The following is a 26,887-nucleotide window of genomic DNA, read 5'->3' on the forward strand; positions in this document are numbered from 1 at the left end:
ATATACAAGCATTACCTCAGAGAAAAACACAGCTTAGGCACAAACTCAACTAGAATTCCTGGAAGAGATAAGAGTTGGAAAATGAGTTTAAAATATTTTTATAAATGGAATGAGAGCACTTAAAGGAAAAACTGGAAAGGAAACGAAACCCATGGAAGAAAGAAATAGAAGGAAATTAATAGCTTGGCACAAAAGGTACGAAACCTTGCCCAGGCAACAAACTTGCTGAAATGCCGAAGAGACCAAATGAAACCAATGATTCAATAAGCCAACAAGAGATATTAAAATAAAGTTAAAAAGCTGAAACAAATAGAAAGAAATATAAAATATCCCATAACAAAAACAACTGACCTGGAAAACAGATCAAGGAGAAAAAATTTAAGAATCATTCAATTTTGAATGCTATAATCAAAAAAAGAAGCTAGATTTCATATTTAAAGAAATCATGCAAGAAAATTTTCCACATATCTTAGAACCAGAGTGCAAAGTGGAAATAGAAAGAATCTGTCAAGCATCTCTTGAAATAAAAGAAACCTTAAAAAGAAAACTCCCAGGTACATATTAACTAAAATTCAGAACTTCCAGGTAAACAGAAGAATACCATAAGCAACCATTAAGTAAGATTTCCAAGTACAAAAGAGCCAAAGTTCAGGATCACATACAATTCAGGAGTCACCACTATAAAGGAGCAGAGAGCTTGGAATACAATATTCCAGAAGGCAAAGGATATGAGCTTACAGATAAGAATAACTTACTCAGCAAAACTGAGTATAATGCTACAGAGAGAAAAAAAATGATCCTTTAATGAAATAGAGGACTTCCAAGTACTACTGATGAAAAGACAAGAGCTGCAGAGAAATTTTAAAGTATGAAGGAGTGAAAAGAAAGATAAAAAGGTAAATATGAATGAACAATGATAAAAGACTAAACAAGGATAAGGTGCTAACATTTAAACATAGGGAGTTGACATGTGTCCCCTTGACTACTTTCATCATAAGAGTTCACAAAGGAAATCCAATTAGGCAAGGCTTAGGGTGGTTCTGCTGTGTTTTGATCTTAAGCAGTGGTTCTCAACCTTTCTAATGCCATGACCCTGCAATACAGTTCCTCATGTTGCAGTGACCCCAAACCAAAAAATTATTTTGGCGGCTACTTCAAAACTGTAATTTTGCTACAGTTATGGTTCAGAATGTAAATACCTGATATGCATTATGTATTCTCATTGCTACAAACTGAGAGGTTGAGAACCGCTGATCTTAAGCAAAGATTGGAAAAATAAGAAGAGGACTACACTGAAGGGGAAAGGAAGGAAAGAAAGGTTAAGAGAAAATTCTCTCATAATCAGAGTGCACAAGTAGCTATCTATACAAAAAAGGAGGAGGGAGTAGGAATAGAGGCTAACACTTGAACCTCACATTCTCATCTGAACTGGTCAAGGAAGAAGGAAGAATATATACACACAATGAGGTACAGAAATGCATTTCACTCAAAGTGAAATTAGAGGAAGAGGGAACTAGAAGGAAAATAGATTATGGGAAGCATTAATCCTAAGTAAAACAAATTATAAGGATGTTCAAAAATTTATTATAGCTTTTTTGAGGTGGCAAGAAATGAGGACCTTAGAGGATCCTTGTTCATTGGAAATGAGCAAGTTACGGTACAGAAATGTGATGGAATACTATTGTGCTGAACTCTAATAAATAACCGTATTAATGACCAAGATTCCAGAGAACTAATGATGAAACATGTTACTCATCTCTTAAAAGAGAGTATAAAATGAGTGGAGTGCAGAATGAGACAGGGGTTTTTTAGGATGTGGCCAATGTGAAAACTTGTTTTTGTTTTTTAACTTTACCTTCTCAGGAGCAGCAAGGTGGCTCACAGTAGATTGAGAGCCAGTCCTAGAAATGGGAGGTCCTCAATTCAAATCTGACCTCAGACACTTTCCTGCTGTGTGACCCTGGACAAGCCACTTAACCCCCATTGCCTAGCCCTTACCCCTCTTCTGCCTCAGAACCAATACATAAAAAACTTTTACCTTCTGTTTTAGAATGGATACTAAGTATCAGTTCCAAGATGGAAGTGGTAAGAGCTAGACAACTGAGGCTAAGTGATTTGCCCAGGATCACACAGCTAAGAAGTGCTTGAAGTCAAATTTGAACCCAGGACCTTCTGACTCTGGCTGGGTTCTCTTTCCATCATGCCCCTAGAAACTTGTTTTGATTGATTATATATGTATATAATAGGTTTTGTTTTTCTTGTGTTTGCAATGGGAAGAATGGGGAATTTGGCAAAGGAGAGTAAAAAGAAGGATCTTAGCAGATTAAAATCAACAAAACCATATATACTATGCATAAATGCATATATGCATATGTGTATATATATGAAAAAAGAAAACTTGAGAACTCTAATCAACATCATGATGAAATAATGAAATATGTTGCCCACCCCTTGACAGAGAGGTGAGGAACTCAGTGCACAATGAAACCTTTTGCTCAGACATAGCCAATGAGAAATTCTGTTTTGTTTACCTATACTTACTTTTAGCAGAAAGTTTGTTTTACTTGATTTCTCAAGGTAAGGAGAAGGAAAGTGGGAGGGAGAGAAGGTTGATCTTTATTTGAAAATAAAATAAAATTTAAGTGAAAAAAAGAAATTGGGAAAAAACATGTTTGCCTATGTTGTATTTAAAAAAACAAACAAGATTAGACATATTAGTCACCTGACAGATTGTGCCTATTGGTATCGGCATCCCTACTACCAGAAGGTGAACCTGGCTCTGGAACATTGTTCTCTGACCTTCCAATAAGTGGCCGCAAATGGCTTATAGATACTTGCTCAATAAATGATGTACCATATTTCCTGAAGTACCACCATTCAAATATCTGTAACAAAGAGAAAATAGTACTTATGACAGATTTAGTGACTACACACACACACACACAAAAACAATTTGACCTGTGTCTTTTTAAAGTTGTTCCCATTTAAGTGAATATTTTAAACCAGTTCTTGTTCTAAAAACAAAGCCAAATACATTTCCCAATGAAATACTCTAAAAAAAGAAGAAACATCTCTTTTGCTATAATAATGTCAGGTTTTAAAAAAGCTCAAATTAATTAAAAAGATACTAAATCTATGAAAACTTTAAAAGCAATAAAAGTGGGAAATGTATTTATTTCACCCCTCAAAATTTTTATCTTTTAAATAATCCAATTATTTTATATTATACTGTTATTAGTATATAAAGATTAAGATTAAGAATGAATAATTTTTAAACAACTGAATTATTTTTAAACAAGTATGAATTCAGAACAGTTTAAACACATTTATAAAACACAGAAGTCACAGTTTTCCTGTCTCTGTAAGGTTATCAAAAACAAAAAATAACTCCAAAGCAGAAATCTGCATGACAAGTCATCACAATGCCTTATATTTCAACATTTGGCACTTTATTCTGGAAATTACCAAACTAATTTTATCCAATCACACACACACACACACACACACACACACACACACACACACACACACAATAGCTCAAAGTCAGAGCTCCTAGGCTTAAGTCCCAACTCTGCTACTTCATAACCTCTATCTAGCAAGTCACAATTTTCTTGTCCTCAATCCTCAACTTCAAAAGAAAGATGGACTAGATGATTTCTCAGGTGTCTTCTAGCTCTAAATCTATGGCCCTGTGTATAGATGAATGTTCAAAGGATCTATGATTTCTCTATCATGTGGAACTCCAAGTATGGGAACTCCCTTTACCACTTAGATGGCAATTGATCTATATAACTTAGTAAAAAAAATCCTAAGGAGTCATCTGAGGCACACACAGGTTAAGTTACCTTAACTAGGGTCATATGGCTAATAAATGTCACAACCTGGTCTTCTTGAGTCTAAGGGCAAAGTTCCATGAAGTATTTTCTATCCTGCCCCCAAATTCCATATATTCACATTTTAAATGATCAGTTTTCTACATCTTGACTGGAATTTAACTATAAGAGACTCCCTTACGTAAATTTCTTTTAAAAAAACAACTGAAAAGACATTCTTCTGCTCAATTTGATGCTTTCTATTATTAAAAAAAAAATAAAGCCTCCCTAAAATCATGTAACATTATGACCATTTCTTAAACTTTTGGTATAACCTCAAATATATCAAGCAGGTAGAACATGCCTAAAAAAATGAAATCTTCCAAAACTTCAGGAATTTTTTTTTTGCTTTAATAGACATTGTGACAAATTTATTAGACAAACTGGGTTCATATTGTCATTTTCCAGCACAATACAAAGGAATTCATATACATAGATACAACTACCCATATCCTGATTGCTCAGTTTGGAAAACTTGGTCTCATCTTTGACTTTTCTTTCTCCCTCACCATCCACAACCAAAACCTATGTGATCAATTCTACCTTCACAGCATCCCCCACATCCATCCCTTCCTCTTTTAACTTGACTACCATTCAAGTTCAGGTCCTAAGTTATGTCTTGCATAGAATACTAAAATAATCTGATAAATGTTTTTACAGTTTTTCCTCCTACATTTCATTCTTCATATGGCTATCAACATATTCATCTCAATGTATAAATCTGCTATACAAAACACGGCTACCCAAAAATATTTATTGGCTTCCCAGTGCTCAGGAAATAAAATTCAAATGTCTTAGCCTAACATTGAAGGTCTTTCCCAATGTAGCTTCAACCTACTCCACATACCCAATACCTATACTTCGACCAAATAGAACTACTAGCTATTCCCCAATCTCCTACTGTTCTCTGCATCAATACATCCATTCAGGAATTTGCTTATACTATTCCCATAGCTGGAATATATTTTCTCATCTTCTTCACCCATTTAAAATCATTCTCTTCTTTCAAAGCTCAGATCAGGTGTCACCTCCTATGAAGCTTTTCTGGATTCCTCTCTCTAGTCCAAAGTAATCTTTTCCTCCTTAAATTTCTTAAAGCATCTTGTCAGGATTTTTCTTTATTACATCTTGTACCATATTTATTTGTCTCTGTGTCTCAACTCTTCTACTAGTTGATAAATTACCAGCAGCAAAAGTATACAGAGCTGGAACACAGATCAGCTCTCCTTTTGTTACCATACTAGAGCTGTTCCATGCTTGACTTGCTACCTTTATTCCTACTGAAACAACAGGGAATTAATTATCACAGAATGTGGTCTCAGTTTAATGTCTTCCTAAGAAGTGGGACGAAACTTCTTTAAAACAAATTGTTCATGAGACATGGAAGCTAAACTTTGCTTCAAATCAAGAAAAAGAAAATGTCCTTCCCCAAATGAACTACAGGTGATTTTTTTTTTGGCAACAAAATGCAAAATACTGTTTTAATTATTCCACTGGTACGTTATTATAATTTTTAGTAACCTAGTTCAAAATATGTACACATATAATGATTACTAATTTACAATATGTGGAATGGGAGTTAAAGATACCATAGAAATCTTCCTTAAACTTTCCCTTTAGGAACAACCTTTAGTTGTTTTTCATGCATACCTAGAATTAGCACAAAATATGTTTAACTCTTAAGTAAGATTTATAAATGTTTTTATTTAAAGCTACAGGAAAATTCATTTAAATCTCCCTTCTTTTGCATATTAAAAACCCATTGATTTCAAGTACAACCTTTAGATATATTTTATGCTTACCTAGATTATGTTTAACTATGAATAAGATTTAAAAATCATTTCATTTTGAGGCTCATATTTCACACTTAGCTTTTACCCTGGATTCCTCAATAATGCACAAAAATGAGTCAAAGTAATCCATTTCTTATGACCAGCTTTTCACTTTAATTCAGTGGTCAGTACACTAAAGTTACTGTGAAACATCTGATACAGCTAAACAAGCGCCATTATTTCTACTACAGCTGGAGAGCACCACCTACAGAGGAGAAATAAGAATAGAAGAGTTCACTAGCATAAGCATGCTACACTCTTGATTTTTCAGATTTTTATACATTCATAATTTATTTTGCCATCATTTGTTTTCCAAGATTTGGACTAATGAATACAAAAGATGAATGGAAAAAATACAAACTACTTACAAATATGAGTCCAGATATTAGAGATGAAGTTCCTGTTAGTGCCACATAGAATTTTGGAGTCAAAGAATTTAAAAACGTTGTCACTAGGAAGAGAAAATAATGTCCAAGTGAAAAAAACATTCAAATTCTAAGTGAGATATTCAATTAGGTTGAAAACACAAATGTACGTATAGATAGTTGTTAATGTAGATAAGTCTCATTTTTAAAAACTGCAAATTCCAAAAAGAAGACCAATTGAAACATTAAATTTTTACACGGAATTCAAATCTAAACTTCTTTGAATTTTATGTCACTGATGGAGGGCATGAATCAAGAACCATTCATTCTGCAAAAGTCTTTTTGGGGTACTGTTTAGAGAATCGAAAAAGCTCAATAATAAACGTAACAAAGTTCTGAGAATGATTTTGACTTTGGTTCTCTTTTGATTCACTATAAATCAGGAAACTGCTTCTCTTAAATATCTTAAGCTTTAAGAAAGAACTATTTTTTTAAATTAAAAGTCAAATATGATCTCTAAAACAGAGTATCCATAGTTAAAACAAAATAAAATAAGGGATGGAAATCTGTCCACAGAGAATAAGTGTATGACTACAGCAAAATGAATTCATTCTTTAACATGTGACTATTTTATTCTTGGTTACACCTCAGAACAATGTTTGCTGAATTCATTTATTGTTTGTGGTCCTGCTCATTTCTTGAATTATATCGTACAACTGCCCAGAATAAAGAATAATAAAGGCTGGGCAAGAACCTTAGAAAAACAGCTTCTTGGGCCACAAGAGTCCTTGTTCCTCCTCAAACTCAGTCTTGAATTTTCCACCCCTGAGTCTTGCTTCTTATGTTCTCTCTGTGTGGAGTATCCTCCACCCTCCATTCCTACCCAAGCCTAGTTTAAATGATCTTGAACTTCACAAATATCTTCTTGTCATTTTTATTTTACTTTCATATTCTGCCTTGTATCACAGTGTATGCTTTATTATAACAGATTTTGTCCTAAAGGAGATCATGCTTTATTCTTCTTAGAATTGGCCACAATGCCTTGGTTGAAAGCCTGCGATTTAATCAATTTAGGAAATTCCTGGTGAGGAAATTCCCTCTATCAAATGAGGTTAGTAGCCAGTTGCTCAGCAACCTATGGTCTTAGAGTTCTTGAGGGCATGGAGAAATCAAATGTCACACAGGCAATGTTTGGTAGGCAGGACTTCAGCCCAGGTAGCCCAGAATCTGAAACCCACTCTCTAAGGACCACACCTTGTAGCTTTTCAACATAGTTCCTTACAAGGCAAGAATGGAAGGATTTTAGAGAGAAAAGGTGTAAACTCACCATTTATATATGAGAAATTAAATAAGTGCTCAACATCACTTAAGGCAGTAAGTATTCAAACAGGTTCTCCAATTATAAATCCAATGGGTTTTTCACTGCACCTAGCTTACACAGGGCAGTACTTCATTAATTTTCTACTGAATGAATTTTTTGATAGTACATGCTATCAAACAGAAAAAATCACTAACTTGGTTAACATATTGTTAAGTATGTTCCAATATTTTAATTGGTTCAGGCACTTGGATATGCTATCATTCGGATGCTTCTGGCTTACAGCAACACTCCCTTATGAAGACTTTTTTTTTAAATAATCCTTACCTTCTGTCTTAGAATCAAAATTGTGTATTGGTACCAAGGCAGAAGAATGTTAAGGGCTAGGCGATAGGGGTTAAGTGACTTGGCCAGGGACACACATCTAGGAAGTGTCTGAGGCCAGATTTTAGGGAAACTTAAGAACTGCTGTGATATCAATCCCTATTCCCCAACCAGAATCGGGAGGGTGGATAGCTTCTTGCTGATTATTAAAATTTCTAATTAAAAAAAACAGGTGTGACATGCACACATCTTACTCGCGCTCCCCCCCCCCATATAGCTACAGATACAATTTAATAAATACTGGGTGTCCCCAAAGTTTCATGTTAAATCTAAGCATTAAATTTTAAACTTGCACACTGATCTATGGGGACACTTCTTATTTAAGAACCACGTGCAAGACTCTATGCTAGACGGTGGGAAGAAGTCAAAGAACATAACAAAATTGGTTTCTGCCCCAAGACTCATCAATATGCATTTATGAAAAGTTACTCCCGCCGGGCAACGTGCGAATGAGTTGTGGCATCCCTTCACCTGTCCCTGAATCTTCATCTGTAAAATAGGGATAACGATACCAGCCAAGCCCTCGGCCACCGAGAGGACGGTGGAAATGTCAGTAATTATAAGTAACTGCTATCCCGGAAAGCGGAAGGAGGGAGGGGAGAGGAGGAGCCAACGCCGGCTCAAAGGCGCTCCTCTGGTTTGACAATCAGCTGCAGAACTGGGGGGATGGGAGGGGAAGGACCTGGGAAAACAGAAGGAGCTTCTCTCCCCCTTACTTTCGGCCCCTGGTACAAGGGGCTCGGCGCCTGCCAGCCCTCCTCAGCCCGCCTTCCTCTCCCTGACCCCACCCCACCCCCGCCTCCGGGCGGCCGCGGCCTCTCACCCGCCGCCAGGTTCTCACACAGCCTCAGGGGCGCCCTGAGAGCGTAAAGCAGCCCCAGGCCGACCGCGACCCACAGCGAGGCGCCAGCCCCCGCCAGGCGGGCCCGGAGGAACTGGACCCAGGCCGCGCACGAGCTGCGGCCATCGGGAGGGGGAGGAGTGGGCGCCGCCGAAGCCGCCGCTTCACCGCCGCTGTCCGCCATCTTGCAGGCCCCGCGGACGCTCGGGAAAGGGGAGGTGGAGGCGGTGGCGGGAATCCTGGGATTGCGGCGGACCTGGAGGAAGGGCCGGCTGTGATGAGGGAACCCTAGGGAACAGAGAGAAAACGAGATGAGCCCTCCCTTCCGGCCCTGGGGAGGGGGGTGGGGGGAAAGGAACGGAACGGAGGTATTAAGAGAAACGTGTATATTGGGATGAACTGGAATTGACGTCCCATTTTAGAATTTTTTGTTATTGTTATTACACCCCGCCCCGCTCCCTCCACATTCCCCTCTACCCCAGGAACCAAAAGGGGAGTGTCCCCTTAGGAGCCGCGGAGTAGAGCAGATTTTGGATTGGGGAGTTATGGTAGGGAAAAGCAGCACCCACGACACTGTCAGTCGGTTAACACAAGATGTGAATCTTCTGTGTCACTATGAGAAAGGCAAAGGCCCGTCAACGTTTGTCAGAGCGAGGAGAAAAATGAACGGGCTTGAGAGCAAGACGCAACAAACATGGCCTTCCACGGCCCTTCCGCTTAGTGCCCGTAACTAAAATGGCGCAGCAGCAGACTGAGTTTCCGGAAGGATTTTCCCCGCCTCTCCAACTCCGCCCCTTGCGCTGGGTTCACTCATCCCGCTTCCTTCCCGGCCTGCTTCGCGCCAGCCGCCGGGCTGGGCCAGAGCAGCCCAAGATGGCCGACTTCGAGGATCGGGTGTCGGATGAGGAGAAGGTAGGGACCGGACCGCCCCTCGCCTCCCCCTACTACTAGTGGCTACACTCTAGGATCGGGGTTCGACCCGGCTGCAACAGACTTTGATGGGGAGGGGTCCCCAGAAAGAAAGGTCTGCACGGGACAAGATGCTCCAGGCTCGCGGCACTCGGAGCGCGCACCTTGTCTGGCTTCCCCCAGGGGCTCCCCACCGCCACTCGGGGGCCCCAGTTCCCTATTCCTCTTTGCCTACCCCTTTCCTTCCGGGCCTGAGGCGCTGTCCCTCCCTGCCACCGCGCACTGGCATTCCCCAGAAGGCCTAGGGTCTCTCCTGCTGAATACAGTCCTTGGGCTTCATTTTAAAATTTGGGGGGAGGGCGGCAAGTCATGACCAGTCGTGATGTGACACTTCTCCATCTCCCTCCCCCCGCCCCGTTTTCTCTCCTCCCCCTCACCCCACTCCTCAACTTCTAGGCGTGACATGGGTTTTCCTGGGCGAGTCACTTCCTGATCGAGTTGGCCTATTTTATATATTTATTTTTCGTATTTTTTTTTCTGCCCCTCCTTTCTCAGGAAAGACTAAGACTGTCCGGACTCGTCCTCGACTGGGCGAGGCTGTGGGTGCCTGCCCTCAGGGAGCCCTAGCCATGCTCTGGGGGCCAGGTTCCGGACTCTTGGGATGGAGCTCTTGAGCATCTTTTTTTTTTTTAGGTGGAGATAATTTTAAGTCTTTTTTGCCATTCTTGTTAATGTCTAGTAAGTTTGGTGGGTCAAGAAAAAGTGTAGGCAGACGAACTGAATTATTGTTTTTCACTCTTGGGTCATGTCAAAAAGAAGAATCCTTTTCATCTTTCGGTGTCCCATTTTCTATCACCTTTGATTCGACTGTTGAAATTAACTTACTATTTCACTTAAGAAAATGTTAAAAAATTAAAATGTAGGCCATGTTAGCGTGTGGATGGAATGAGACCTTTTTTCTGAGAATGACTGGTTGATTCCTGGTTGTTTCTGATTATTTTGGTCTGCAGCATTAGATGTTTTCTGAAATAGTCCTCACAAGCTACTGGGCCTTATTAAGTTTTGATGGGTATCAAAAATGTAAAAGAATGAAAACTAGGACCAGTTTTCTTAGATTGGGTTCCACAGATAGACACTCACTTTTCAATAGTAGAAGTTGAATTAATACTAAAGATTTAAATCTTTAAACTGATCTTTAAGCACCAAAAAGTTCTATTTGGAAATTGTTTCTTGTTTGACAAGTTAATGTACAAGAAATTATTATTTTTTTAAATTATCAAATCCCAAAGGTCAACTTAATTTTCTAAAATAAGAATTAAAACAAAATTTCTGTAAGGATTTGGACATTTGTGGATTCTGTTGTACACAAAGCATACTCTGTGGTTTAGCATTTTGAGGCCTTTTGTCATACTAAGTCTAAAAATTCATTCAGCAAGCATTTATTAATCAGCTACTATGTACTAGAGAGTACCAAACAATGGATATAGTCAATATGTTCATTTAATTAAAAATGAATTAAGAATCTAGGATGGTAATTTAGGGAAATTTCTTTAATGACAGCAAATTAAAATATCTTTGAATATGCTATACATACAGTATAACATCTATTATTTCCAATAGAGAATGATTTAAAAGAACAGATTAAAGAAATCATTTATCTAGGATTATTGTATATAATGGATTGACAAATGTTTAAATTGTTATTGGTGAAATTGTAATTCATAACCATCTCAAGAGTGAGAAGGATCCAGTTAGAGGCTAATTAATTCAATTTATACCTGAGCAAGCATCTTCTCTAGGGTATACCAATAAATGGTCATCCAGCCACTTCTGAAATACCTATGGTGACAGAGAATCCATTGCCCCATTTTACTTTAAGGTATCTTTAATTTTTGGAATTTTTTTCTAATATGGGGACTAAATTTACTTTTTTGGAATTTCCATGAATTGCTACTGTGACCAAACATAAATCACATTTCTAGGTAATACCCTTCAAATGCTTGAAGACAATAACCATGTTTTCTCTTCTCTAAGCTAAATAAATATTCACAATTCTGTCAACCTTTCCTGATAGGTTGTGAAATGATGATAATGAATCCTTAGAACTTACAAGATTCTTATATGATCACAGGAGATATTTTAAGACCTTGCAAACCATAATTGTATAAATATATATGTTAGGACTTCCTGATATGCAGTGTCCAAAACTGGATATTATACTACAGGTATGGTCTGACCAAGCCATAGGGCAATTGACCTGTCACCTCACTATTCCTGATTTAAATTGTAGTTAGCTTATTTTTCTGCCATATCATTTCCTTTTTTCTCACTTAAGTTTGAAGTGTTAAGAAAAAAATTAAAAAAAACGGGGGGGGGGGGGGGGTAGTGTCGAAGCTGAGTGGTTTAGTGATTGAAAGCCAGGCCTAGAGACAGTAGGTTCTGGGTTCAAATGTGGCCTCAGATACTTCCTAGCTTTGTGACCCTGGGCAAGTCACTTGACCCCCATTGCCTAGCCCTTACCACTCTTCTGCCTTAGAACCAATACACAGTATTGATTCTAAGATGGAAGGTAAGGGTTTAAAAAAAAATTTTTTTTTAATATTTTTTCATGGGAATTGGTGTCTTTACACTTGTAGTTGTAAAGTTGATATATCGAATTAAAGCACAAAGTTTTTGCATTTATCCATAATGTGTTGTTAGGTTCGGTCCAGTGTTTTAACCTGTCAGAATCTTTTTGGATTCTGATTGTGCATTCAGTGTGTTAACAATTGGCTCTTTTCATGGCAATTGCAAATTCCACAACAGATTTCATATCAGATCTGCTTCTTCCTATCACCAAGCATATCCCTGTTGTCTAATTTAAGTGTCAGACTAAGCAAAGTATAATTATGAATATCATCTGACTAAAACACAAGCACACACACACACTTCATGATAAATTCCAAAATAAGTAGAAATGACTTTCGGGTTAATTTATTATTAGTTATGCTCCATTAGTGTGGGTAATTGAGAATGTCCACAAAGGTGCCATTCTAATAAATTAGTAGGATTTTGATCTAGGGGATTTGATCTAATAGATAATATTAACACATTGCTAGCAATCATCTGGCTTTTACACCCTCTTATTCAGTTTCATTATATGATTGTGAAATTAGTTATTTTTTCTTTCTCTTGGAAATTTTCTGGTTGGAATTTTTGAGACCATAAGAGATGAACTATTTGAAGGATAATTTATACTCATTGGCACAAAAATGACTTGTATCAGGCTCAGTGCCTTACGTGTATATTCTCCATAAATATTTGTGGGTTGAGCTGTGGAGTCCAGAGCCTCCTCTGGACTATTGTTTATTTGTACCATCAAGCATTCTATTAATAAGATGGCTGTTAACAATAACTGCTTGTTTTTCCCCACACCAACCCATTGGTGGAGTAGGTAAGAGGCAGTGAATTTGAATTTTAATATCAGTTCCTGAAGGGCAGAAACTCTTTGATGCAGAGTTCTCTTTCTCCCCAATGCCTCACAGAGGGCTTATTTGTCATGTAGTAAGCATTCACTACGTTCTTGTCCACTCTCATTATCCTCATTTTACAAAGGAGAGAACTGAAGATTAGAAAGATTCTGTAACTTATACATGGTTCTACAACTGCTTGTTCTAGAGCGGGGATTTAATTTGAGATTATTTCCACCAAATTGATTTCATTGACCAGAGGAATGCTTGTTACAGGACACACTTAGTGGCATGGAAAATAATTTTTTTAGGAAGAACTCTTCTCTATAATGTAGTGTGATGGATTGGGGGGGGGGGGGGGGGGGGTCTTGAGAGTCAAAAGACCCAAGCCCAAATTGCAGGCTATAGGCAGGTGACAGACCCAGTGTCAGGAAAACATGAGTTCAAATCCAGCCTTACATACTTAATAGTTGTGTGAGCCTTAGCAATCCCCTTAATTGGCTCTGTCTCCTCATCTGTAAAATGTGGATAATAATAGCAACTCCCTCCTAGGGTTGTTGTGAGGATAAAATGAACTAATATTTGTGAAGTGCTTTGCAAACCTTAAAGTGCCATATTAAGTATTATATCTGTTGTAGCTATGTGACCTTCCTCAATTATATAGCCTCTTGGTTTCCTCATCTGTAAAGTGAGAATTATGCCTGTCTTGCCCATGTGGCCCTATACCAGTGATAGTGAACCTTTTAAAGGTAGAGTGCCATGACACAACCTATCTAGGTCCCAGACCTAGGGCCATTGGGCAGAGGGGCAGGTGATGAGGATAGTGGCCCAAGCGCTCAGCTACCCTTCAGCTATGTGCCACTCTCTAAGCTATGCTCCTCTCCAACCCCACAGCAGAATCACCTTCACCACAGACTCAACACACTCACCTTCAGAGGGCATGTAATACCTCCCCTCCCACAAATACCCTCCCCCACCCCAAAGTCCTTTGGACTTCTGGGCAGAAGTGGGGGGAAGTGAGGAATGTCATCAGGCACATGGGGTGGGGGTGGGGGACAGCTTTGGCTTTCTAGGAACAAACTCAGGTTGGTAAGTGCCTGCAGGGATGCCCACAGAGGCGGCTCTGCATGCCCTTTTTGGCACATGTGCCATCAGTTCACTGTCACATCCCTATATTGTCAGTCAACAAGCATTTAGTAAGTGCTACTGTGTGCCAAGGGCACTGTATAAATCATTGATAAGGTTGTTTAAAGTTTTATTCAATTAGAATATGCATAATTCTTTCCAAAGTTCTGGCATAAAGGTCAATGCATCTGTGGTCTTATTGTAATTAGTCATGTGCCTTTAAATTTTGTTTTCTATTTTCCAACTATATTCTGAAGCCAGTGAAATGAAAAATAAGAAAATATTCAGTTAGCATGTTTTATTATGGTTATGAATGTCTTAAAATTGACAAATAAATATTCTTTATTTCGTCTTGTCATTCACAATTGTGATTTTTTTAAAAACTTGTTTTATTAAAAAGTTTGAGCCCTCGATTTGTTTTCCATTTTTCCTTTGAAGGAAATCTGAGTTTTCTGATGTTTCCTTTTTTAAATTATGACTTTTCCTATATTTGCTTTGGTGTGTTATAAATGGAGAAAGTTTGAGAGAGGAGGTATTGTTTGTTTTTGAGAGTTGAGGATATATTTTATTATTTTGTTTTGAAATCAAACTTCCCTTTTATCAATAATTTAGAAAGGAAAAAACAATTCAACAACACCAGGGATTGGTTTTTGTAATCAAACATGATCATATTGATTACATTTGATTACTACTTTAGTATTTATGTAGTTTTTTTCCTTAGATAAGTACTAAACTATTTTCCATAAGATTTGTAATTTGAGATTTATTGGCTTATAAGGACTTCTTCCTTACCTTTTGTGTATATTGTCAAAAAGTAGTAGTAATGTAGCCAGTGAGTCTGTTATAACTGCTGAAGTTTTTATGACTTTAACAAAGAGGAAGTGGGCTCTTTCAAGTTCTGCATTTTTACCTGAAATGGTCATGATGATCTTTTCAAATAAACCAGGAAGCTGAAAGTGCAGAAGTTTACAAAAATGCTTCTAGTCTGAGTCCTAAGACTGTAAGATTCCTCAATATACATGTTGCTGAAATATATGAACAAGCATTTTTCAAAAGAAAAAATGCAAGCTATCAGCTATTTGGAAGAATGCTACAAATCAATATTAATAAGTAAAATTTTAACAACTCTGAAGTTTGACAATTTCCACACTAAGAATATGACAAGATAAAAATAAATGTTAGAGGTATTGCACTGATATTGGTACTATGAATTGTTCTATCCATTGTGAAAAGCGTACTATGGAATTGTACCAGAACAATCACTAAACTTTATATACACTTTGATCCAGTCATAACCAAAGGAGGTCAGAGACAAAGGAAAAGGTTCAATATATACAAATTTTAAAAAATGCAGCATTTTTTGTGGTTAAGAACTTGGAAGCAAAATAAATGCCCATTGACATGTGGCTTAACAAATTGTAGCATTTGAAGATGATTATGGCAGTATAAAAAATCATGAGCATGAAAAATTCAGGAAAACTTGGAAAGATGTGTATGAATGGATGCAGAGTGAAGTGAGCCGAATGAAGAAAAGAATTCACACTACAGTAATGTAAAGGAAAATAAGAATATTACTTTTGATTTCATAGGTCTACTGAGGGTGTACCTTCTTTTAGCAAAGTGATGAGGTGCAAAATAAAACATGTTATCAGACATAGCCTGTATGTTGATTTATTTCGATTAACTAGACTTGTTTGTTAAAAGGATGGTTCCATTGTTCCATCATTGATAGTAATTTTTTTTTAATCAATTAAAAAACAGTATGGCATCGCTTCTAGTTTCACTGATGTGAGAATGAACATAGTTGCTTAGTCCAGATATTCTATATAATATAGTGAAAGGACAAAACACTGTACAGTAGGACCTTATTTTATACAACCAATACATTCCAAGATCCTTTTTCTTATCACTACTTTCATTCTTTGGGGCCATTAGTAAAAACCAAATAGTGTTAACGAAACAAAGAGAAGCCTTGCTCTGATGAAGACACCACTTGTAAGTGAGAACTCTGGACAAAGACTAATGGGAGGGCTTAATATTTAGAACAAAACAGTCTTGATGACTCACTAACACTTCTCAGAGCAAGAATGAGGAGTTTCAATGCTTAGAGACTTTTATGCTGCTTGGGAAAATGGCAGAAATTTAGCTCTTAATTTTTTTTTCATTTTATGTACTTTTCTACCTTTTATTTTCTTCAACTGCCAATCACATATACTTGATTTCTTTTGTGTTGAGTTTAAGTAAAATGAGATCCAATTGTAATTAGAAAGTTACTTGAAAGAAGAAACTTCATAGATTATATACTAAATTGTCTTATTTCCTTTATTTTGTAATTAATTTCTTGGAAATAAATATACAACTTAAAGGAGACAACATTAAGTTTGAAAATGGTGACTAATCAGACCAAAAATAAATACCCCTGACAGTTTAGCCAAGTTCTTCACTCTTCTAACTATTGGGATTATTTTTATAGCTTCCAAGATAGCTGTATATTACTTTAAAATTAAGATAATAAAACCTTCTTTAAAACCTCTTTCAAAGCACTAGTTTTTCAGATCTTTTATAGGAAATTCACAATTCTACAAATAGCTATCAAGACGGAGGAATGTAAAAACTTTTGTGTTCTAATGATGGAATGTTTGATGCCATCAGATGAAAATAAACAAGTGGCAATATCACATGGTTCTCTCATCTTTGACATATAAAAGAGGAATGCCAGCAAAATTTACTATAAAGTGAATTTTTGTTTGATTTTTCTGTTTCCCGTTGAATTTCCTGGTAAGTCTGAAAAGTAATGTGCCTGAGAAATGTTTTTCCTCACTATAGTAATATTACTCATTAGTTTCTGAATTTGTCAGTGTGGATGTTCCTTCTAACAGTGTATGGTCATAGCTTATCCATACTAGTTTAGCCCTCAAAACCCATATCCATGTTCCGCTATAAATTCACCCTTGGGGTTCTACCTAGTGTACTAGAATTGTACATCTTGACATCCAAGGATACCATCAGACTACAATTAATTTCTCCTTTGTCATGTGACCAAACCATTTTTTAAAAATAAATATCCTATGTTCCAGTTCTTCATTGTTCCTTACTGGTTATATATCACAAGCCTTACTCATATCTGTTATCTGTCATATATCTCTCCATTGCCTTCTGAATAATACTCCTTTTAATTCTTTGAAACTGTAATGTTCCATGACTTACAGCCATACTCCACCACTAGTAAGATATGGGTTATAAAGATGGGCCTTTGGGGGTTTTTTTGTTTTGCTTTGTTTTCAGAAAGAAGCTTGGTGTCATTAAAGGAGCTTCATTTTTTTTTTAACCCTTACCTTCTGCATGAGAACAGAGAATTAAGGGCTAGGCAATAGGGGTTAATTGACTCACCCAGGGTCACACAGCTAGGAAGTGTCTGGGATCAGATTTGAACCTAGGATCTCTCATCTCTAGGCCTGATTCTCAATATACCAAGCTACTCAGCTGCTCCCTTTTACCATTTCTTAATGGCAATTAAGTCTCACTTTTCCTCCTCCTATTTAATTCTGGGAACAATTCATCATCCATTTACAAAATGGATCTGCCTAAGAGATAGTACTGCTGAATAAAAGCCTGTAGGCTGTCCATCTGTGGATGTCATAAACTGATCATGAGGCCTTTTTCATACACTTGATATTTCCTGTTTGAATGGTTCATCCAAATACAACTGGCTATGAAACTAATCCAGAAAAACACAGCATATTGGGCTTACCCCCTAATCAGCATGATTTCATATATTAGAAGAGTTGTAGTTTAGGAAATAGAACCATGGAATTGGAGTTAAGAAGTTATAAGTTCAGATTCTGCTTCAGGTACATTGTGTGACCCTAGACAAATCACTTAATTTTTCCCATCCTCAGTTTCCTCATCTGTAAATAGAGACAATAATAGCACTTCAAAGGATTCAAAATACTTCAAAGGATTATTGTTAGGATCAAATGAGATAATTTATGTAAAACAATTTACAAGCTTTAAAACACTATATAAATGTCAGCTGTTGTGCTAGACTGAGACCATCTCTAGAGATGCCTTTTCCATTGAACTCTGAGCTGGATCTAACATTTTAATAAATGGTAACTCTTTAGAGAGCATATGTCTCTTTTTAAAGAAATATAAAGTTTTAATCTCAATTGAGAAACATTACACATTTAAAAACCAATCAATACTCAGCGAGCATTAAGCACTTACTATGTGCCAGGCACTGTACAAAATGGTCAGAAAACAAAGAAAAGCAAAAGTGACTTTGGGGGAGCTCACATTTTTTTTTCACTCAAGAAGCATTTATTTATTGAAATTTTATTTTTTTTTAAATTTTATTTAATTAGTCAATCTAGAACATTTTTCCTTGGTTACACGAATCATATTCTTTCCCTCCCCACCCCTCACCCCTTCCCATAGATGATGCACAATCCCACTGGGTTTTACATGTGTCCTTGATCAAAATCTATTTTCATGTTGTTGATGTTTGCACTCGGGTGATAATTTAGAGTCTACATTCCCAAACATATCCCCATCAACCCATGAAATCAAGCAGTTTATCTTCTGTGTTTCTACTCTCACAGTTTTTCCTTTGAATGTGGATAGTGTTCTTTCTCATAAATCCCTCTGAGTTGTTCTGGATCACTGCATTGCCACTAATAGAGAAATCCATTACATTCGATTGTACCACAGTGTATCAGTCTCTGTATATAATGTTCTGGTTTTGCTCCTCTCACTCTACATCAATTCCTGGAGGTTTTTCCAGTTCACATGGAATTTCTCCAGTTCATTTTTCCTTTGGGAGCTCACATTTTAATAAGAGACCACATGTAAACAACTTTATATAAGCAAGTTATATCTGTAAGGCAAATTGGAAGCAACCTCAGAGGGAAGGAACTAGTATTAAGGGAGATGAGGCATGGCTTCTTGCAAAGGTAAAATTTTAGTGAAGGCTTGAGGGAGGCAGGAAGGAGAGCATTTCAGGCAAGAGAGCCAGGCCATTGAAAATACATGGAGATGGTTGTCTTGTTCAATAAATAGTGAGTAGACCAGTGTGTTTTGGCCATATACTACATAGTGGGTAGGAACCAAGTATAAGAAAACTGATAAAGTAGGGAGGGGTGTAAATGGTAAAATTTAGGGTTGTTGACTGAATATATTATGTTAATGGTCGCCAGGGATTTAATTCAATCTCAGTAAAATACTAAAGTCAGTTTGGGATTTTATGGTGGTTTAATTGCAATAGAAGGAAGAAATTAAGAAGAAGAAGAGAGAGAAGGGAATTGGACTGCTCTGGCCCACTCTGAGCCAAGCTGGAGTTAAGGGGCCTTCTCAGAAGATTAAATCTAGCTCAGCTTCCAGCCACAAGACCTCCTCGGAGGATAGTGCCTTCCAGGAGGTCAAGGAAAGGAGGAATCAACCTTGGTTTACTCACCAAGGTCACTCGGGGAAGATGCCTCACCTAAACCAGGCTACAAAGCTTCTCCCAGTAACCTCGCCGCCAAGCTGCAAAATGCCAAATGCCACCATGAGAGCACTCACAGGAAGTGACGCAAAATATATAAGCAGTTCTTTACATCACTTCTTGTGTCTCACATGTACCAATGGTAGCTTAAGCTTGGCTTAGGACAGCCCAGGGGGTCAGTCAGTTTATTATTTGTCACTTGCTAGCACATGCCAGTCATAGGCCATCCTCTCCTACAGTTAATCCTTAAGTGGGGGGTGTTTACATTCTTGGTTGCTAGAATTATAAAGACTAAGCAGGGTGGAGTAAATCTAAAATTCACATGGGCCATGATGTGAAGAGCTATAATAGCCATGGAATTTTGTATTTGATCATGGAAGTAGTTGGAGTATTTGAAAGGTTGGGTTTTGGTTTTTAACTTTTCTTTGACAGTTATTTTTTCTGACATTTCACAATTCAATTCCTTTCCTCCAGAATAGTAAATATTAATCTGATATGTTATACCAATACTTATATATAGTACATGTTTCTGTTTTGCTAATGTGACAAGATACATACTACACATAAAATAAATTTTTAAGCTCATGAAGAAAATAAAGTGGAAGATGACATTCTTTGATCTGCAATTAGACTCTCACAGTTCCTTCTTTGACTTTGAATAGAGTTTTCTTCAGGAGTCCCTTGTGGATATCTTAGAAACTTGCTTCACTGATAATAGTTTAGCCCTTCACAATTCATCATCATACAATGTTTCTGTTACTGTACACACTTTTCTTGGTTCTGCTGACTTTACTTGCATTAGTTCATATAAGTCTGTCAAGGTTTTTCTGAACTCGGCCTGTTCATTATTTCTTATGGTTTTCCATTACAACCATATTCTATAGCTTGTTTGGCCATTCCCCAGTTGATGGACACCCCCTCGATTTCCAATTCTTTGCCACTACAAAAAACTGCTAAAACTATTTTTGTATAGATAGGTTCTTTTCCACTTTCTCTGATCTCTTTGAGTTACAGAACTTTAGTGGATATATGCATAGTTTTACAGCCCTTAAGGCATGGTTCCATATTGCTCTCCAGAATGGTTATATTATCCTGCATCCCCTCCAGCCTTTATCATTTCCCTTTTTTATTAGTCATTCTGATAGGTGTGAAGTGGTATCTCAGGGTTATTTTAATTTTCAATTCTCTAGTCAATAGTGATTTGGACAAGGCAACTGGGTAGCTCAATAGATGAGAGCCAGGCCTAGAGATGGGAGGTCCTAGGTTCAAATGTGGCCTCAGACACTTCCCAGCTGTGTGATCCTGGGCAAGTCACTTAACCCCCATTGTCTAGCCCTTAACACTCTTCTGCCTTAGAACCAATACACAGTATTGATTCTAAGATGGAAGGTAAGGGTTTTAAAAAAAATAGTGATTTGAAGCATTTTTTTTTATATGATTATACATAGTTTTAATTACTTTTAAAATTGTCAGTTCATATCCTTTGACCCATTATCAGTTGAGAAGTGCTTTATATTATAGATTTTAGTAAGTTTTCTATATATTTGAGAGATTAGACCTTTGTCAATGATACTGGCTCTAAAATTTTTTCCTTGAATTTGTTTTCCTTCTAATCTTGGTTGTATTGATTTTGTTTGTACAGAAACCTTTTAATGTAATAAAAGTTATCCATTTCATTTTTTGTAATGTTCTCTGCCTTGTTTGGTCTTTGTCCCCTAATTTGTTTATGGTGTTGCCCCTTATTTCTAGATCAAATATCCATTTCGACTTTATATTTTCTTTCCCATTTTGTAAGAATGCTTGGATAACTGAGTGAAGAGTGGACTGAAGAAAGGTGAGACACTACAGAAGACAAACCAGCAGGCTTTTACAATAATCCAGGCTTAAACGTGATGAGGTCCTATGTCAGGTGATAGCAATGTCAGAGGAGAGAACAGTACATATATGGGAGAGATTGTAATGGTACAATAAGTAGTATTTGGCAACAGATTGAATAAGGGGAGGCAGCAGTGACAATAAGGAGGCAAGGATGGCACCTTGGTTGCAAGCCTACCTGAGGGGGAAGGATGGAAGTGTCAACAGTAAAATGTAAATTGAGAAGGGAAGAATTGGGGGAGAGGAATTAAGGAGTTTGGTTTTGGACATGTTAAGTTCAAGATGTCTATGGGACATTCAGTTTGAGATGTCAACCTTATTTTGTATAATTATATTCTCCAGGATCTAGCTCAGTGCCTGGTACATAGTAGGTATCTAATGAGCAATCATTGATTAATAATTTACAGCATATGAATGTCCACCTCACCCATAAGTATTTTCTACTATAGTGCCTACAGTTTCCAACAGTATTCATGTCTTTTGGTGAAGTCTTTAAAAGTCCCTATTAAAATTAAAAATGTTATGTGAGATTGGTTCAGGTTTGTGTTGATTTTTTTTATAAACTCAGTTAACATCTAGCCAAAGGCTGTACTCTACCTAAATTTACATTATTTCTATTTTTTTTTAATTATCAAGCAAAACACTTCCACATTGGTCATTGTTGTAAGAGTAAACTCATACATAACCAAAACCCCAGAATAAAACCATAGCTACACTGACGTGAAAAATGACTCCCAACAGTTCTTCTCCTGAGTTGGATAGCATTTCCCATTATAAGTCTTTCAGGATTGTCCCAGATCATTGCATTATTGAAAGTTGTCAAGTTTTCTCACATAATCATTGTACAATATCACTGCTATTGTGTACAATGTTTTCCCAGTTCCACTTATTTCGCTCTGCATCAGTTCTTGCAGATCTTTTCAGCTTTTTCTGTCATTCTGCTTATCATTTCTTAGAGCACAATAGTATTCCATCACCAGCATGTACCACAATTTGTCTAGTTATTTCCCAATTAATGGATAGCCCCATAATTTTCAAATCTTTGACACTACAAAAAGAGCTGCTCTAAATATTTTTGTATACATGGGTCCTTTCCCCTTTTTTATTATCTCTTTGGGATGTTTGTGTTGATTTATCAGATTATCAACAGTCTTAAGGAAAAAAAGACATAAAAGTTTTGATGTAACCATTAGGGGAAAGATCCCAGTCAGAGTATATTGTAATGGCAATTCTTTTAAAGCTGTGGATTAGACTTAACATGACAGCCAAGACTCCTAAATCTGAAATTCTGTGATTCTGTGACCTTGGAGGTTGGAATATTCAGGTACAAATTTAGCCTGCTTGTTGTAATATATGCAATAATTGACATCAGTTATTAAAAAGAAAATGTCCGAAATGAATAGATAATTGGTATATTTATTAAGAGTAGTTTAGCAGCTGAAAATAGTATTTGGTAAACCTGACATGACAATAATAAATATTGGCTGTTACTAGAGTATAGTCTTATTGCATAGTGTAAGGCAGGGAATTGTATAGTGTGAAATCATTTTGGTTCTGAGAATTTTATTCTGTTCTAATTTAGTAGTTTTAGAATGCACTGTATGTAGGTTTTGTTGGTTCATTCTAGAACCAGTAGTATAAATTACAACCCTTCCATACCTTCTTATTTGCCAATTCTCTCATTTGTTGGGGGTTTTTTTTGTTGGGTTTTGTTTTGTTTTGTTTTGTTTTTCCATAAGTCCTCCAAAGTATATCCACTAGAGATCTTTTGGTTCCTTGAAAATTGTCCAGGTACTATTGTGATACTTGAACTTTCCTTTTTTTCTTCACTTTCATTATGACAAGCCTTACTTTCTTTTTATAGTTATATTTAACTTAATCTTTTCTACATTATCATTGGAAATGTAAATAGGCTATATCATATTGCCATGTATCTTTTATGAATCTTAAAAACTACTCAGACTGTACTTTAGAAGATTTGATTTAGCTATTTCCTTATTGTAACAATGGAGATACTTGGTCTAACAAGAATTAGGAATGGCTTGGGAACTTTACATTACTCCACCCACACTTAGACATACTTTAGGGGAAGATAAAGTTGTAAACTCCTGATTGAACAATGAAGGTACTTAAATCATACCTTATAGTAAAGCTAGAACCTTAAGTTAAGTCTATTTTTAGAACTAATACAAAAGGGTGTTAAGTACCTATAAAGGTTAAATTTATCACAGAAAAGTCAAGTAACTCACAAAAGGCAAGCTTAACAAAAAAGTGTGAAGTACTCAAAAGATATAATCTAACCAGAGAAGGTGAGAACTAAAGAGTGGTGAGAACTAAGAATGGGCAGTCCTGGGAAAAAGTGTCTACTGTGATTGGTAGACGTAAAATTTAGGGGAGATGACATGAGAAAAATTCTCTTTAAAAGGAGGCTAAAAGTCAGTTCAGGATTATTCTGAATTCAGTTCAGGAGATTGAGTTCAGTGGAGGACTGGAGCTTCCTTGGAGACAGTCTTGTGGTAAGTGATAAGATTGACTCCCTTTCCTTTAGATTCAGAAAGGCCACTTTGATCAAGGCCTTTAACTACTGCCTGACTCAGCCTGAGCCAGTGCAGCTTAAGTTAACTCTCCCTCTCCCTCTCCTTTCTTTAATTTCTTCTCTCTATATTAATTAAAATCTCCATAATTCCCAGCTGACTTGGGTATTTTATTATTTGGGAATCATCCCTGGTGACCAATTATTTAGACTTTAAGTCACAACACCAAAATTATCCTTACACTTTTCATTGAAATCATAATTTTCTATGATCCATAGCATTACCAGAAAAATGTTTAAAAATAGTGAGTAGCAACTACTGAGCAGTTTCCCAAATGCAAAACACCCTTATTAATATCCTTTGTCTATTTAGTTATGGAACTATTTGAAATGCTTGTTACATTTGGGGAAGAGGCAGGGAAAGAACCAGGATGGTATGGTATATTGAGATCTGACCTCTGAACCATGAAGACATGGGTTCTGGTCCCACAGATCTAACCATGACACCCTCCCTCCTCCTGCTCAATAAATTTCACTGGCTCCCACTAACCTCCAGGTTTAAATATAAAACTCTCTTATTTGCTGTTCAAAGCCCTTCATAATCTACTACTATCTACCTTTGTAATCTTTTTACTTTTACTTCCCCTCTCCCTCTTAGTCTTAAAGTAAGTGACACTGACCTACTTGCTATTCTTCAAACAAGGTACTTCATCTCCTGACCCTTTTATTGGCAGTCCTCCATGCTTAGAATGCTCTTTCTCCTCATCTGTACTTCCTGACTTTAAATCCCAGCTACACTCCCACCTTCTTCAAGAAGCTTTTCTTGATCCCCCTGAATTCCTTCCCTCTGTTGATTATTTACAAATCTGTGTGTGTGTGTGTGTGTGCGCGCGCGTGCGCGCACGTGTGCACACGTGTGCACACACACACACACACACAGGCCGAGTGCTTGGCACATTGCAGGCATTTGATTAAAATGTAGTTGGGAAAGGTTGAACAAAATGAATAAAAATAAAACATTCAACTAGAAATGGGCTTCATATTGACTTAGAAAACCACAAATTAACATTATATTGTATTTTGATCAACTTTTCTTCATATTTTAATCTGGTTCTTGAGAGTTGTATGCAGATTTTGACACTTGCTCCAGAGTCACAGTGGGTCATTTAATTGTTCAGAGCTCTCAAATTTTTCAAAATTGCTTTTTTTACATTGTTTTTATTGTATAGATTGTTGTCCCAGTTCTGCTCACTTTACTTGTTACCAATTAATACAGTCTAACCAGGTTTCTCAAAAACTGTCTTTCACTATTTCTTAACAGTATTTCATACTCAGATACCATAATTTTTAAAATCATTCCTCCCAGTTGATAGAGTCACCCTTAGTTTCTATTTCTTTGCCACTACAAAAAGAACTACTAAAATATTTTGGGTCCTTTTCCTCTGATCTTGTGGGGGCAAAAACTTAGTAATATTATCACTAGGTCAAAGGGTACACAATTTAGTAATTTTTAGGCCCATAGTTCCAAATTAAAGTTCCTGTTTCCCCACTACCCTCCCAGTATTTGTTAATTTCCTTTTTTGTTCAGCTTTGCTTGTCTGATGAGGGGTATCCTCAGGGTTGCTTTAACATACAATTTAATTTGTTTACTTTGTAGCTTCAATTATTAGTGATTTGGTACCTTTTTTCCATATAGCCATAAATAGCCTGGGTTTTTTCCTTTGACTACTTACTGTCTGTTTGTATCTTTAGAACAGCATTTCTAATGGGTAATTGCTCTTGTTCTATCATTTCCTTGACTTTTATCAGAGAAACTGGCAGCAAAGACCAAACTAGTGGTCCTGCTCTTCTTCACATAATATTTCATCCTGTAGCCCTACAGGTGGAATAGAATCTTTCTCTTTATGATAGATTCTTAGAATCTCTAGCTTCAATCAGTGACTAAAATATAGACTGGTTAATCTACTTGATCAAAATCACAATCAGTTAATCAACCAACAGGTATTTATTATGTTCCTATTAAGTGATAGACATTATACTAAGAACTGTGAATGCAAAAGAAAAGAAAATTAAAGTATCTGCCCTCAAGGAACTTACATTCTATTTGGGATGAAAATAAATAAATATGTGTACTAAAAAAAAAGAAGAATCTCTAGCTTCCATCAAATCTCAGCATTACTGTGTGTGTATATTTTTGAGTTTGAATCTCCAGCTAAACTTAGTGCCTTCTACAAGGGGCAAAGTACTGAGATAGAGGGAGGGAGATTTTTGCTCCTTGTAAGGACCTCGGAACAGAACTGTTTGGAAATAATAATCAGCCACTTATAAAACTGATAGTTTTCCTTTTTTTTTAACTTTTATTGATATCTTTTGCTTTTATATCACTTTCATTTCCAAATATATCTCTTTATCTATCCCCTCATCAGAGATGTTGTTATCCCAGTAAAAAGAATAATAAAAAAAAAGTGGGCATGGGGATGAGGAAGCAGTTGAACACAACTAACCAGCACATCAACTAAGATTGCCAGTATATACAGTCTCACTGATTCCTTTTCAAATGGAAGGTTCATTTTGTTTATGCCTTTGGATCCAAAATTTAATTCATGTGAATAGACTATCCATGGAAGAAAATTATAGCCCCTCTTTATTTCATCCTGTATGTTTTAAAGAAACATATTGCCTTTGTTGACAGCAAAAATTTGGTATGCTACATTTCCAATCTCTATACCTTCTGTGGATGGACAAACCAAACTCCTTTGAGTGATTGCAGCTTTCTTCTACAATGTTCTGGGACTTGATGCCATTAGTATAGTAGTGTCCACAAATAGAATTATCTGGGGTACCCCTCTATCCATAAGGAATTCCTCTTTAACCTGAACTACTTTTTTTTTTTAAAACCCTT

The 26,887-nt window shown here is 36.8% G+C and overlaps 2 protein-coding genes across 5 annotated transcripts in view; one reads left to right on the forward strand and one right to left on the reverse strand.

Moving 5' to 3' along the window:
- The window catches only part of ST7L (suppression of tumorigenicity 7 like), a 75,730-nt gene extending 66,934 nt beyond the window's left edge, over positions 1-8,796 (reverse strand). For 2 of the 4 annotated variants that reach the window (XM_007485149.3, XM_016429088.2), the window contains exons 1-3: positions 8,595-8,796; positions 6,073-6,155; positions 2,723-2,885 (exon numbers count right to left, since the gene is read on the reverse strand). In XM_007485149.3, the coding sequence (XP_007485211.1) occupies positions 2,723-2,885; positions 6,073-6,155; positions 8,595-8,796 (448 nt within the window). Of the gene's footprint in view, positions 1-2,722; positions 2,886-5,674; positions 5,910-6,072; positions 6,156-8,242; positions 8,426-8,594 lie in introns of those variants that run through there. The other 2 variants (XM_056819213.1, XM_056819212.1) reach the window with 2 other exon arrangements.
- A 551-nt stretch (positions 8,797-9,347) lies between these two features.
- CAPZA1 (capping actin protein of muscle Z-line subunit alpha 1) overlaps positions 9,348-26,887 on the forward strand; it is a 64,211-nt gene continuing 46,671 nt past the window's right edge. Inside the window, exon 1 of the mRNA XM_001372931.5 lies at positions 9,348-9,524. Within this exon, the coding sequence (XP_001372968.4) occupies positions 9,348-9,524 (177 nt within the window). The remainder of the gene's footprint in view (positions 9,525-26,887) is intronic.

The sequence above is a fragment of the Monodelphis domestica genome, chromosome 2, assembly GCF_027887165.1.
Source record: "Monodelphis domestica isolate mMonDom1 chromosome 2, mMonDom1.pri, whole genome shotgun sequence".
NCBI lineage: Eukaryota > Metazoa > Chordata > Mammalia > Didelphimorphia > Didelphidae > Monodelphis > Monodelphis domestica.